The sequence below is a fragment of the Equus quagga genome, chromosome 11, assembly GCF_021613505.1.
Source record: "Equus quagga isolate Etosha38 chromosome 11, UCLA_HA_Equagga_1.0, whole genome shotgun sequence".
NCBI lineage: Eukaryota > Metazoa > Chordata > Mammalia > Perissodactyla > Equidae > Equus > Equus quagga.
The window spans coordinates 64,441,585-64,455,835 of NC_060277.1; the positions used below are offsets into that span (position 1 = coordinate 64,441,585).

Below are 14,251 nucleotides of genomic sequence, written 5' to 3' on the forward strand. Positions count from 1 at the left end.
TCTCTGAGGTCAGGACAGGGCATAGGCGCTGCATAATAACCTTGTTGGTCTATGGTTCAATTAGAGAGATAAAGGGGCCACTGGATCTTCTATTGGCCAATGGAGAACCAAAGAGTGATAACCTAATTCACACATCTTCTGTTAGCTGGGGGTGGCAGGGCCACTTGGGCTGGGGTCCTGGACAGCTCTAGGCCACTCTGTGGGGAAGATACTGAGAGAAGCCAGAAGCAGTGTAGAGTCCAATGTGACTGAAGTGAAGAGAAGGAGGTAGAAGTGGTGATGAGCCATGTCACCAAGACTCTTCCAGATGCAAGGAACAGAACACCCAACACAAATTGTTGGGGTACAAATAGGAATTTACTGACATTTAACTGAAATTTCAGGAGTAGCACTAGCTTTAGGTCTGGCTTCATCCAGGGGCTCCAACAATGTCTCAAGGCTCTTTCTCCATCTCCTAGGTCTGCTTTCTGCTGTGGTGGCTCACTTCTCAGGCAGGTGTTTCCCCATGTTAGCAAGATGGCCACCAGCAGACCCAGGCTGACTTCTTCATGATTCCAGTTTCAGCAGAAAAGAGAAAATGCTTTTCTGTCGAGAGTCCCAGCCAGAGTTCCATGACTGTCTCTCATTGGCTCTGATTGGTTTTATGCCCATTTCTGACCCAATATCTGGTGCCAGGAGGACGTCGTGCTTGAATTGCCCAAACAGATTTTCTTGTCCATCCCTGCAGCTGAAGATGGAGTTGAGACAACTCAAACATCATGGACTGAGAGCGGGAGAAGTGTGGTTTCCAAGAGGAAAATCTGGATGCTATTAGTATAAGACGGGTAGATTGTAAGAATAGATGTCCACTATAGAGACTTTGGGAAGTCACTTTGCATCTCTGAATTTCTGCTTCTTCACGCACATGTAAACTCAAGGGCAGAAACGAGTCTCATCAAGAGCAGTAATCCAAACTGCTCTCACGGGATCCCAGCCTCTCATGCAGTGTCCCTCAGGTATTTCTTAGCATCCTCAGGAGGCGTCCCCCACAGATTCACAAATAGGTCTCTTAGTGCCAGGTGCCATTGCTGCCACCAGGCACTGCATTCCCACCACAACCAAGGCTACAGTGCTCCTGACATCCCCAAGCTGTGTGCTGGGCTGCTGGTATGACTTCTGGGTTAGAATCTGTTGGAGGGACACCATGGGGTGTGGCATTGGTCATGGAAACAGCTATTGTCATTGCCCCCTGGAAACAGCTCTTTTAGATTTTGTCTGTACCTTCTCTTTGCTCACCAGGGCTCAGACACTGTCCATGGAGCCAGACAGGGATGGACACCATGTTGCCCACTCCACCTCCATTTCTGGTTGGTGGTCACACAAATTTATCAGATGAGCCAAGATAGGTCTGTGTCTCATTTTAGGCCCCAGCTGGGATGCCCACCACTCCAGAAAACCCACAAAACCAGACCAACTACACCTACCCTGATTATCACTTAAGTTGTGACAGTCAGTTGGGTCTGTTCTTATGGAAGAATGTCTAAGCTCTAAATGCTACACAGGTGGAAGGCTGGTTATCTGGACCTCAGCAAGGTATTGTCAGTTTCCAGGGGAATCTTCACCTCCTCCCTTTCTGCTTTGACCAGTATTCTCAACCTTGGTCACATATTAAAACCAATCAGGTGATATGACACCAAAAACACAGGCAACAAAATAAAAAAATAGATGGGGCCAGCCCCGTGGCCGAGCGGTTAAGTTCGCACGCTCTGCTGCGGCGGCCCAGGGTTCGGATCCTGGGCGCAGACATGGCACCATTCGACAGGCCACGTTGAGGCGGCGTCCCACATCCCACAACTAGAGAGACCTGCATCTAAGATATACAACTATGTACCAGGGGGGTTTGGGAAATAAAGAAGAAGAAGAAGAAGAAGAAAAAAAAGATCGGCAGCAGTTGTTAGGCCAGGTGCCAATCCTTAAAAAGAAAAAAAAAAAAGGAAGATTGGCAACAGTTGTTAGCCCAGGTGCCGATCTTTAAAAAAAAAAGAAGAATTCTTAAAAAAAAAAATAGATAAATTTGACTTCATCAAAATTAAAAACTTTTGTACATCAAGGGACACTATCAAGAGAGTGAAAACACAGCCCACAGAATAGGAGAAAATATTTGCAAATTATATATCTTATAAGGGCTTAATATCCACAATATATAAAGAACTCCTACAACTCAACAACAAAAAAACAACCTGACTGAAAAATGGGCAAAGGGCTTGAACAGACATTTCTCCAAAGAAGATACATAAATGGTCAATAAGCATAGGAAAAGATGCTCAATATCTTTAGCCATTAGGCAAATTCAAATCAAAACCACACTGAGCTACCACTTCACATCCATAAGAATGGCGATTATCAAAAAAATGGCAAGGATGCGAATAAATAGGAACCCTTGTGCCTTACTGTTAGGAATATAAAATCAGGCAGTTGCCGTGGGAAACAGTTTGGTGGTTCCTCAAAATGTTAAACAGAATTACAATATGATCCAGCAATTCCACTCTTAGGTATATACCCCCAAGAATTGAAAATAGGCGCTCAAACAGATATTTGAACACGCATGTTCGTAGACGCATTATTCACAGTAGCTAAAATGTAGAAGCAACACAGGTGTCCACCAATAGATGAAAGGATAAAAAAAAATGTAGTGCATACATACAATGGAATGTTATTCTCCCACAAAAAGGAAGGTGATTCTGACACATGCTATGACATGGATGAACCTTGAAGACGTTATGCGGTGAAATAAGCCAGTCACAAAGGACAAATACCGTGTGATTCCACTTAGATGAGGTACCTGGATTGGCCACATTCACAGAGACAGAAGGTAGAGTGGTGGTCGCCAGGGGCTGGGGGGAGGGGGTGGGGAGTTATTAACAGTAATGGGGAGAGAGTGTCAGTTTGGGAGGATGAAAAGGTTCTGGAGATGATGGTGGTGCTGGTTGCACAGCGATGTGAATGTACTTAACCTCACAGAACTGTGCACTTAAAAACGGTTAAAATGGTAAATTTTATGTTTTGTGTATTTTAATACAATTTTAAAAATCAGGAATCTCTAAAAATACCAATGTCCAGACCCATTCAGACCAATTCAGTCGGAGTCTCTGGGGCTGGGCCCAGACACCAATGCTTCTAGAAAGTCTCCCAGGTGACTGTAACGCTGAGATTGAGACCCACTGGGGGGACCTTCCAGGCAACAAGCAAAGTGAGTGATCTCGAGGGTGGTCTAGAAGAGGGAGTTGCTTGCCTTCCGCCCTTTTGACCTCTGACCTCTACTTCTGACCCCCTACCCCTCTGCCTACTCCTCTTGGTCCCTGAGACAATGGACCACCTGGGTCCCTGGGCTTGATGCTGCAGCGCTTTTTCCCTCTTCTGGCCAGGAACAGTGCCCCAGACTCCCCAGGGGTGTGAGAGACCTCCAGCCCCAGGGAGAAACAAATGTAAAAGAATCGACCAACACAAACCACACTAAATAAACTTATTTAATCAGCAAGACAAAAGCAAGCAGCCCACGTGTGCCACCCCATTTGTGGAGTGAGGCGGGGGGGGGGGGGGGGGGGGGGGGGGGGGGGTGTGCGATGGGGACATATTTACAAACTCATAAACAAAGAAGTTCCTTCTCCTATTAGTGGCCGAGTCCTGGATAACTGACCCCGCACAGCGTCCGATGCTCCCGAGACAGTTCTGTTTTGTCTCGTTCGACGATGCGTACTGACTGAGCACCTGCTCTGAACCGGCTGTGCTGGGTGCAAGCTGGGGATGTGACCTGGCCCCAGCTTTCTGGGAGCTAATAGGCTGATGAGAAACGGCAGGGATGTTTGCAGAAAGGAGAGTTGGAAGGGCGTATATTTTAATGACTGAACCATGGATAATCTGGACACCAAAAAATAAAGCTTCGCTTCATCACGCACATGCCTAATGCCTTCAGTTCAGGCTCCCCTTTTGCAAAGCAGAGCGGGACTAGGGCGAGGGCAAGACGGGAACTCACCTCAGGTGCAAAATTTAAGGAGGGCCCAAAAAACTCAGTAATCAAGAGAAATAATATTTTGATGCAATCATTTAAAAATAAAAATTAATGTTAAAAAAGTCCATGACGAGCAAAATATCAAAATTTTAAATAAAGCCAGGATCAGACCCTGCATTCTCCTGAGCTGGCCTCACTGGTCTCACCCTCCTTCCAGCCCTGGTTCCAATAAACGTTTTTTTTTTTTAATAAATGGCTGTAGTTTGCAGGTTTGATTTTTTAAAATATTGCCTTAAAATATTACTTATCTTGACAATTGAGGTTCTTTTAGTACTCTCTCAAATTTTGCGTCTGAACTGAGCCCCTCACTTGCCTCACCCTAGTCCCTGCCCTGCTGCAAAGTACCCTAGACAATGGAGTTGCCAGATAAATACGGGATGTGCAATTAAATTTGAATGTCAGACAAAGTATATCCCATGGGATATACTTATACAATGAGATTATTCATTTACCTGAAATTCAAATTTAATAAAGCATTATGTATTTTTAATTGCTAAATATGGCAACCTTACTTATTAAGTATCAAATTGCCCTTCCCCCTAATATAAGGCGATGTTTAGTCCCATAGCTACGTGCCCCACCCATGTACACATACATTTTACACACGATAAAAGTGACGCTCCTGGGCCTTGACACTCTGTTTCTGTAGAAAGTTCCTCCCTTGATCTTCCTTCAGCCTCTTGCCGGATAGTTCCAGTCACTGAGCCTGACCCTAGTTGCCTGGGCCCCCTCAGCCTCCAGAAGCTCCCTCCATTTAGGATCTGGAGCACAACTCCGACACCCCATCGGCAGCATGGGTCCCACAGGCCTGGCCCTCCCAGCGTCCCCCTCAGCGTGTCCAGATCAGCCATGGTCCTATCATTTTGCTTGGGCCCCCTCCAGCTTTCAGCATCCCTTTTCACATGAGGAGTGCAGTTCCCATCAGCGGGGCCTCAGATCGGGGAGAGCAGTGGGCAAACCTCCCAGAGTGGGAGGTCCAGCCATCAATGTGTCAACGGCAAACCGAAAGTGGTGGAGAACGGTAGGGCAAATAAGGCTTGAAGAAGCCCAGCTCAGAGAGGCAGGTGGAGCCAGAAAGGAGAGGAAACGACCAATGGCACTTTCAGAGGGCCCTGGGAGCTGGGCCAACCCTTAGAGGAAGGCTGGGTGTTAGGGATCAAACAGAACTTCCAGTGACCGTGGACGAAGAACTGAGTTGGAGAAAGGGAGGAGAGACTCGACAAGAGAGGAGGAGGGGAGAAGGAAAGGAGTGGTGCTCTGGTGGGTGGTGTGCAGCTCCACACCGTCTGAGGAGGGCGTGTGTCACAGCCGAACTGCTGAAGGCAGGACACCTCTGGCTTCAGGCTGCCATGGGCTGGCTCAGGGGGGGCTTCTAGCTCCCTCACACCCCGCCCAGTGTTTTCAAAGCGTGGACTTGAATCAGAATTACCTGGGATGCCAGTTACACAATTCCCATCACTGGCCATCATCCCAGACTCACTCTCTTAGAGTCTCTGCCATGAGCTGGACTCTGCATTTGAAACACTTCCCAAGTGGTCCTTTTACGCTCTAAACCCGACCTCAGATAGAACTACCTTGTACCAAGAGCGGTAAAGGAAGAGACACTGGCTGGCCTCTATTTCATAGCAGACATCTCTCTGTACCACAAGGGCTCCATTCACTTGAATTTAGGGCCAGCCCCAGAGGTCATTCTGGAAAACACACTGGTAGGGCTATTAGGATGACAAAGGCAGAAAAGCAGTGAATGTTTACTCAGCCTCTTTCTAACAGAGCATGAAAAACCTTGAGACAGACCTCACATCAAAGTGGGCACGGCGCATGGGAAGAGTAATGACTGCATCCCGCAACATCCTTCCGGCATGGCCTCCTCCCCGCTCGCCCCTCTCAGGAGGCCCTGGTGAGCAGACCCAGAGAGGTGGGCCTTCTGCCTAGATCTCGCTCTCCTCCAGAATCTCCTCCATGGTGTGGGCCAGGGTGAAGTCTCCCTCACTGCTCTCCGACAGGCTGCTGCCCTGGGGCCAGCCTGCGTGACCCCGCTGTGGCCGGCCGCCCAGCTCCCCCAGGCCCTGCATGGCCAGGTGCAGGAGCTGCCCACTGCCGGGCGAGGGTCGCAGCTTCCGCAGTGTCCCGGCGCTGTCTCCCTCGGAGAGCTTCTTGGGGCATTTCCCCAGGAATCGAAAATTCTTCTCTAGGACCCAGGCTCTGCAGCCTGAGTGGCGGGCTAGCAAGAAGCGGACCCAGTGCTTCCGCAGCTCGGCCTTCACCTGCCAGGTGAGAAGAGGACGAGGTTACCGTCTTGGAGTCATTTAGTCGTGAGTCCACTTGGCAAATATTTATGGAGTGGCTACTCTGCGCCACCCTTGGGAAACTTACCTCCTAACTGGAGGAGGCGAGCAAAGAGAAGCACACAAATACATGTGAGCAGAGCAGGTGGTCGTGACACCGAGAGGCCATTAAGCAGGACAGTGGGGTAAGGAGACACAAATTTGACATATGGAGTTCAGGAAAGGACTGTGTCGAGGTGGCATTTGAGACCTGCTGATGGAAAAGGAACCCGCAGGTGCAGACACAGAAGCAGCAGCCGTGAGCAAGACGGAGGAAGGTTTTGCTGTCAAGAGGCTTACATTCTAGTGAGAGGAGACAGAAATAGATACGTCAACCTGGGAGGGGACAGGGCGCTGGGAATTCCAACTCCTCACGTCAGGAGAACACTGTTCTGGCCTCCGCCCCTCCCCCCTCAAGCCTCTTTCCCAGGGAGCAGAGAGCTGGTTGGAGCTAAGCAATAATAGTAATAATAAGAATAATCATAGTTACCAGGTATCGGGCCTTTACCATGAGCTCAGCATGCCCAGGGCAACTATAGGGTAGGGACTGTTATAATTCCCATTTTACAGATGAGGAAACTGAGGCTCAACGAGGACATCGACCTGACGAACTCAGAGCTCCTAAGTGGGTGAGTCATGGCTTGAATCCAGATTTTTGGACTCCAAAGTTCAAGCCTGTTCCCTCTATCACACTTTAATACTCCCAGCACGTCTCCAACGGGGCCACGGTTGGGTTCTGAGCTTCATCTCAACACCTTTTCCTATTCATCTGAGCTGTCTCCACTGGATGCTCAGAGGACAAATTTGTCCCAACACATGCTGGTCACTGCCCATTCCCCCATAGCTCCATCACATAAATAGAGACCTCAGGGGACAGTAAGATGCCGCCCAGCCTCACGGGAAGCTAGCACGGCATCATCGAAAACGTACCTCTCCGTTGGCAAAGCAATACTGCAAGGCCACAAGTAGTCCCTGGAATGAAAGGAAGAGGTGGCATGAAGTTTGACTCGGTAGAAGATTTGTCTGAAAGTTACGTGGAAAGTCCAAAGGCCAGCCCTCGCCTTAGTAGCCCCAGAAGAGGCTGGCATCTACACTGCTTGCACTAACTAGGGTTAGTCACACTGGTTACGTTAACTTGGATTTCCATGGAGTCGCTTCTTACTTTGCCACCCACAAGCCATATCAGCCTAAGTGTTTGCTTATGTGCTCAAGGTCAATGATGAGTAAATGCCAAAGACCTTGCGTGATTCATTCAATTATACAAATACTGTACAAGGCCACTGTCCCATTTCTACTTGTCCACAGTGGGCACTGGCTATTTTTTTTTGCCTCACTTGCATCCTTTCCTTTTGGAAACTGACCCTCCCCTACTCCCTGGGCTTCTGGCAGGGCTGTCAATCATGTGGTCCCTATGTTCTACTATGGCCATCACTTCAATAATCAGCCCAAGAGGGCACGTGATCTAAGCAGGGCCAATCTGAGGTCTTTCCACTGGGAAGAAAAGAGAGGGCTGCATTCTCTTCCCCACGTTTGCCAGCTGTATACTCAAAGAAGCCTGGAGATACTCATGGGCATCTTCCCAGCTATGTGGAGAGAGCCTATCTGAGGATGAAGCCAGCAGAGAGAAGGCAGAGGCTAGAGGTGGTAAGAGACAGATTTCTGATGACATTGTTTGAGTGCTTGGACCCAGCTATGCCTGATCCTGAAATTTTCATTTATGTGAGATAGTAAACACCACTTTCTCTTGTCTTTTTTGAAAAGATAGATCATCTTACGCCAGTGGTTTCTCATCACACTTAGATTAGAATAAAATCTAGCCACAGAAGGGCTAAGGTGATGTGGGCTGTGTGTCTATGTCACTGACTTCATCTTGTACCATGCTTCCCTTCAGCCACTATATTTCAGCCACATGGGTCTGTTGGCTTCCTCCAGCATCTCAACTAACGTACTAGTTATCTGTTGCTATACAACTTAGTGGATCAAAACAGTAAAGATTTATCATCTCACACACTTTCAATGGGCCAAGAATCTGGCAGTGGCTTAGCTGGATACTCTGGCTCAAGGTCATTCTTCAGGTTGTAGTCAGGATGTTGGCTGAAGACTTGACTTGCTTCCAAGAAGGCTCACATGCCTGGCAAGTTGGTAGGAGGCCTCAGACTCCCTCCATAGAGCTGCTTGAGTGTCCTCATGACATGGCAGCTGGCTTCCCCCATGGGGTGATCCAAGGGAGCAAGGTGGTAGCCGCAAACCCTTTTATGACCTAGCTTCAAAAGTTACACACCTTCATGTCCACAATACCTTAATGGTCACACAGGTCAACCCTAGTCAGTGTGAGAGGGGATGGCACAAGGCCGTGAACACCAGGAGGTGAGGATCATGGGGCGCCATGTTGCAGACTGGCTACCCCAGCTCATTTCTTCCTCAGGTCCCTTCACACTTTGTGTTTTCTGGACCATTCTTCCCTCAAATCTCTATCTGGCTTCTCAAAATTCAGATTCTAGCCCAAATATCACCTAAAAGAGAAGTCTTTCCCAGCCACTCAATTTTGGGTGCCACTCCAGTCACGATCACAGATCTCTATTTTATTTCTTCGCAACACCGGAATTATATTGTTATTTATTTGTCAAGTTGGTTATTACGTCCTTCCCCTCCCCCTACCCCCAACAAGACTAATACCTTTATCTAGTCTTTTCACTGCCAGATCCCCAACACCTGGAATAAATGCCTGCACATCAGGAGCTCAAAAATATTTGTCGAATGAATAAGTGAATGAGTGAATGAAGGAATGAGTTGGGCTTCTGTCACTTACAACTAAGAGTCTTGCCTTGTACTTTATCGGACCATTTCTAAAATATGACAGGACAGTTTCCTTTCTGTTCTCTTCCTAGTTTTTTAGAATTGTGGACACGAGGATCACAATGAAAACAATAGGCCACCCTTATACGGCACTTCCATTTACAAAGCATCTATGTTGGGCAAGTTTTGGTAAAGGGATGATCTCTTGATGTTGTTGGAAAAATTTTCTGGATTTGCTGCTTACCTGCCGGAGGTCGGGAATCAAAGATGCTTTAGTTAATGTTTGTTTCCATTGTCTTTCCAGACTCTGCTTCTTGATTTGTTAGATAGCCAACTGTCATAAACTGCAAGCCTGGCTTTCCCCGTATGAGAGGGTCTGTGGGACTTGGGCTGTGTGCCCGATGCTGGAGCTGGGTATGTGTGCAGGACCCAGGTACTTGAGCGTTTATGAGAAGAATCTCATAAAATGCCAGGACTCACAAGGGAAGGACACATTTCCAACTAAAGAGTGAAGGTCACAGTGCAGGCTGACTCTCCCATCTCCCTTGATAACATTTCTCTACCCCCTGTTGCTAATAAGGAAGGTTGGGTACTGTGAAAGGAGCTGAAATTGAAGAGGGATTATAAAATGTTGCCCAGGGGAAAGATTTTTATGCTCTTCCTTATGGAAGCCAGAAATCTCCGTGCTGGCTGTCACGACATCAGTCACATGTTTGCATTCTGCCCACCAGTGTGGGAGTTTCCTTCTCTTACACACCCTTTATTCCCTGGCCGTGGCTCCCAAACGGGGGCATGGTGGTACCAGTTTATCATTTTCATACATGCAATCTCATTGGAGGCTCACAGCTGCCCTGTACGGTTGGCAGGGCAGGTCACAGTTGCCTCCAGGCTTACGACATTAGAAGGGGTGGCTTTCAGTGTGCTGGCATTCTCATGAATGAGTTGGCTAAAATAGGATTCTACATGATAAACATGTCTTTCAGTTCTTTGGGTTCTTGATTCACTGTTTTAGGAACATCCTGGAATCTGGTTAACTCTCATTCTAGGTAAAGCAAGTGTGAAGGGAGCGGTCCCACAGAACATATGGCTCTCATTTCATATGTCACCACCACTTGGCGGTCTCTCCAAAGATCCCTCAAGAGCAGGAGACCCGGGAAACGTTCTAAGCAATCAGCCCTTGGAAGAGTGAAGGACCCTCCAAAGCAGCAGAGAAAGGAGCTGGCAGGTCCAATGCCAACTCTACTGACTCACTAAGATATGACCCATCGAATGTGCACCCACACATCTGCCCACCCTGGCTCTTGCCTCTGCCTGGCGGGATGGAGGGGTATTCAGAAGCTGGGAGGCTTCTGCCTATGCACAAGCCCTCTAAGTGTGTTTTCTAGCTCATTCTGCAGAGACACTCTGATTCCTCGCGTTCCTCAGTGGTGCACAGTGGTGAGCAGAACTCTAGCTGGCTGCAGGACCAAATGATCCAGTGTGGTAGCTAGTCTCCAGAGATGGTCCCAAGGATTCCCCTCCCTGTCCCTCCCTCAATGGGCATATGCTACTCCTCACATCAAGAAGTGGACCTTATTTTCCCTTCCCTTCAATCTGGGATGACCCTGTGACTCCTACCAGTACAACGTGTTAGAAGTGACATTCTGGGATTTTCTACTTCTTTCCTCTTAGAATATTTGCTCTTTGGATGCTCAAAGAGTCCAGCTGCCATGTTGTAAGATGCCCAAGATACATGGAGAGGCCACATGGAGAAGAACTGAGGCTCTGTAAATTGATAGCCTCAGCTGAGCACCCAGCCAACAGCCCATGCCAATGTCTAGCCATGTGAATGAGCTTTCTTAGATGTTCCAGCCCAATTGAGCCTTCAGATGTTTGCACCCCCCCATTCAAAAATTACATGTATCAAAAGGATCACCCTTCTGAGTCCAGATAGCCCAGCTCACAGAATCATTAAAAATGAGAACATGGTTACTGCTTTAAGCCTTGAAGTTTTAGGGTAGTTTGTTACACAGCGATAGATGGACCAAAATGTGCTCCCTTGCCAGAGGAGTCAGATAGACTAGGAGGCTTTCCCAGAAATCTGTCCCACATAGGCCCCACACGAGCATCTGGTCTTCGTCTGTCCTCAGCTGTGTGAGATCAGGGTTCACATGACTGGTCGAGCCCTCAGAGGGAAAAAGGCCACCAAATATCACTGACGTAACAGCGAAAGCTTTTTGTTGTTGTTTTTCTAATTTGGGGTTACCTTTTAAAGAAGATTAAGACCAAACAACACAGGAAACCCAATTTGCTAAAGCTTAGCCTTTGAAATCCCCCAAAAGATAGAAATAAATTAAACGTGGTTTCATAATGAAAAAAGTTACCAATGGGTCCTCTATCTCAGTTCAAAGCCACATGCAATTCAGCTCTAAGAAGGGAAAAAGAGCTGCTGTGCAACGGCCCAGCACCCCGGGCTCTGTCTCCTTGGCTTTTGGTGAGTCGGCAGTGGGCAGCACGTTCCCTCCACTTTCTCCAGGGAATCGCAGCACCTCACCCTGTCTGGCGGCAGTGGCTTTAAGACTCTGATAGAGGGAACTCAGGGTCTCCTGGTTCTGACCCTCACGGGGCACCTGAGAGGCACTGCGGCATAGTGGTTTCCAGCAAGGGCTTAACCTCCACATACAAATCTCACCTCTGCCACGTATTAGCATGTTCACGTCCTTCTCTGAGCCTCAGGACTTTCATCTTTAAAATGGTTTAATAATTTCTCCCTCACAGGGAGGGAGAATAATGTGGATTTCAATGAGATTGAAAGTGTTCTGGGGTAAACAGGTGTTTTCTAGTGTACCATTTTAATTCCTCTGCAGGTATTCTACCTATATTTTTTGAGTTATTTTCTTAGTGTTTGTACCAGGGATTACAACATGCATCTTAGCTTATCACAATCTATTTCATATTAATGCTAACAATTCTGGCAAAATATAGAAACTTTCCTCCAATATAGCTCCATTTTCTCCTTCCTCTTTAGGCTATTATTGTCATAATATATTAGATCTTTATGTAACACAATTTACAGTAATAATACAGCTTATAATGGTCATTTTATACAACCTTATGTCTTTAAAATCAGTGAAAAGAAGAAAAGAGAAAATACATATATTTATAGACTTTCATATTTCCCTATGTGCTTACTATTTTTAATGCATTTTATTTCTTCATGTGGATTTGAGTTACTACCTGTTGTCATTTCCTTCCAGCCTGGAGGACTTCCTTTGATATTTCTTGTAAGCAGGGTTTGCTAACAATGAATTTTCTCAGTCTTTGTTGATCTGAGAAAATTTTTATTTTACCTGCATCTTGAAACCTAGTTTTGCTGGCTATAAAATTCTTGATTGAATTATTTTTTCTTTCAGCATTTTGATTATGTCGTACCATTGCTTTATGGCTTCCACTGTTTCTGTTTATAGTCAAATGTTAACTGTACTGTTAGCCTCTGTACATAAATCTTGTTATTTTCAAGATTTTCTCTTTGTTTTTGACTTTCAACAGTTTAACTGTAATGTTTCTAATGGAGAATCTCTTTGTTTTATTCCATTTGGGGTTCATTGAGCTTCCTAGTTGCATAGATTAATGTTTCCCATCAAATTTGGGAAGTTTTCAACCATTATTTTTCAAAATGATTTTTCTACCCCTTTCTATCTCTGTCCTCCTTCCAGGAGTCCCATGTGTGTACATTGGTATGCTTGATGGCATTCCACAGGTCTCTAAGGCTCTGTCATTTTTTTAAATTCTTTTTTTTGTGTTTCTCAGACTGAATAATTTCAGTTGACCTATCTGCAAGTTCATTAACTCTTTCTTCTGCCACCTTAATCTATCCCTGAGCCTCTCTAGTGAAATTTTCATTTCAGTCATTGTGCTTTTCAACTCTGGCATTTGTCAAATTGTTTCTTATTTTATAATTTCTTGGTATTGATATTCTCTAATGATGAATCATTATCATACTTTAATTCTTTAAGTATGACTTTCTTTAATCCTTTAAGCATCCTTTTCTTTAATCCTTTGAACATATTTATAACTTCTTTGAAGTCTTTGTCTGCTAAGTCCAACATCTGGACCCCTCAGAGATTTTCTATTGATTTCCTTTTTTTCCTGAGTATGGGTCACACTTTCCTGTTTCTTTGCACATCTTGTAAGTTTTTGTTCAAAACTGGAAGTTTTAAATAATATATTGTAGCAACTCAGGAATCAGACTCCTATTCTCCCATCCCCACCCCCCCCCCCCCCCGCCCTCCCCCAGATGGCTGCTGTTGTTTGTTTTTGTAGTAACTTGTTGGAGCTACTTGTTCTATGGACTCTCTCTCCTGTGGTGGACAGCTGCTGATGTCTGTGCTCATTTTTAAAATGTTGGTGTTTGTGTTTAAGTCTGGTCTCCTGCCCCCATCTATAAAAGCTTAATAATAGCCAGTGATTGGTCAGAAGTTGTGCTCAAACATCTTGAGCCAGTAAGGCTTCCACACCCTTTGCCAATGGATCTGTGCGTGGCTTGGGGAACATGCTCCAAGTTCAGACAGTTTATAGGGCTTCCCTGGCTTTTACTTTCTACCTCTCACGTCTCCTCTGTTCATGTCCAGGAACTCATGTTCAGCCAGGGACATGTGGATATCTTCTTTGGTTTCTCCTGAGTGTATACACAACCTTGCATGTGTGCACAACCTACCAGTCCACCAGAGAGATATGTGGGGGCTTATTGAGGCCCATGATAGCTGTCTCCTTCCTCAGATCTCCCTGTTGAGTTTCTGGCTAGCTCACCATCTGTTTCTTGCCCCAACTAGGATCACAACCACAGACTGTGACACTGTCTTTCCTTCTTCCTCTGCCACTAAGATCACTACTATCTCTGACAATGCCCAGAGATGTGGGCCTTTTCTCCTCTCTGATCTCTATCAAGTCAGCCTCCTTCTGCAGTGAAGCTGCTGGTTTTCCCTAGAATTGCCCCACTGATGGAGAAGGAGTTGGAGGACCAGAGCGACTCCACACAAAAATAACACAGACTCCCACTGTTCTTACTCAAGTTTAGTGACTTTTCTCGAATAAACTCTTCTCA

General features: G+C 46.3%; 1 protein-coding gene across 1 annotated transcript in view; it reads right to left on the bottom strand.

The window, feature by feature from the left end:
- Positions 1–3,660: 3,660 nt before the first annotated feature.
- GLP2R (glucagon like peptide 2 receptor) overlaps positions 3,661–14,251 on the bottom strand; it is a 65,328-nt gene continuing 54,737 nt past the window's right edge. Inside the window, exons 12-13 of the mRNA XM_046676779.1 lie at positions 7,303–7,344; positions 3,661–6,312 (exon numbers count right to left, since the gene is read on the bottom strand). Of these exons, the coding sequence (XP_046532735.1) occupies positions 5,977–6,312; positions 7,303–7,344 (378 nt within the window). The 3' untranslated portion in view covers positions 3,661–5,976. The remainder of the gene's footprint in view (positions 6,313–7,302; positions 7,345–14,251) is intronic.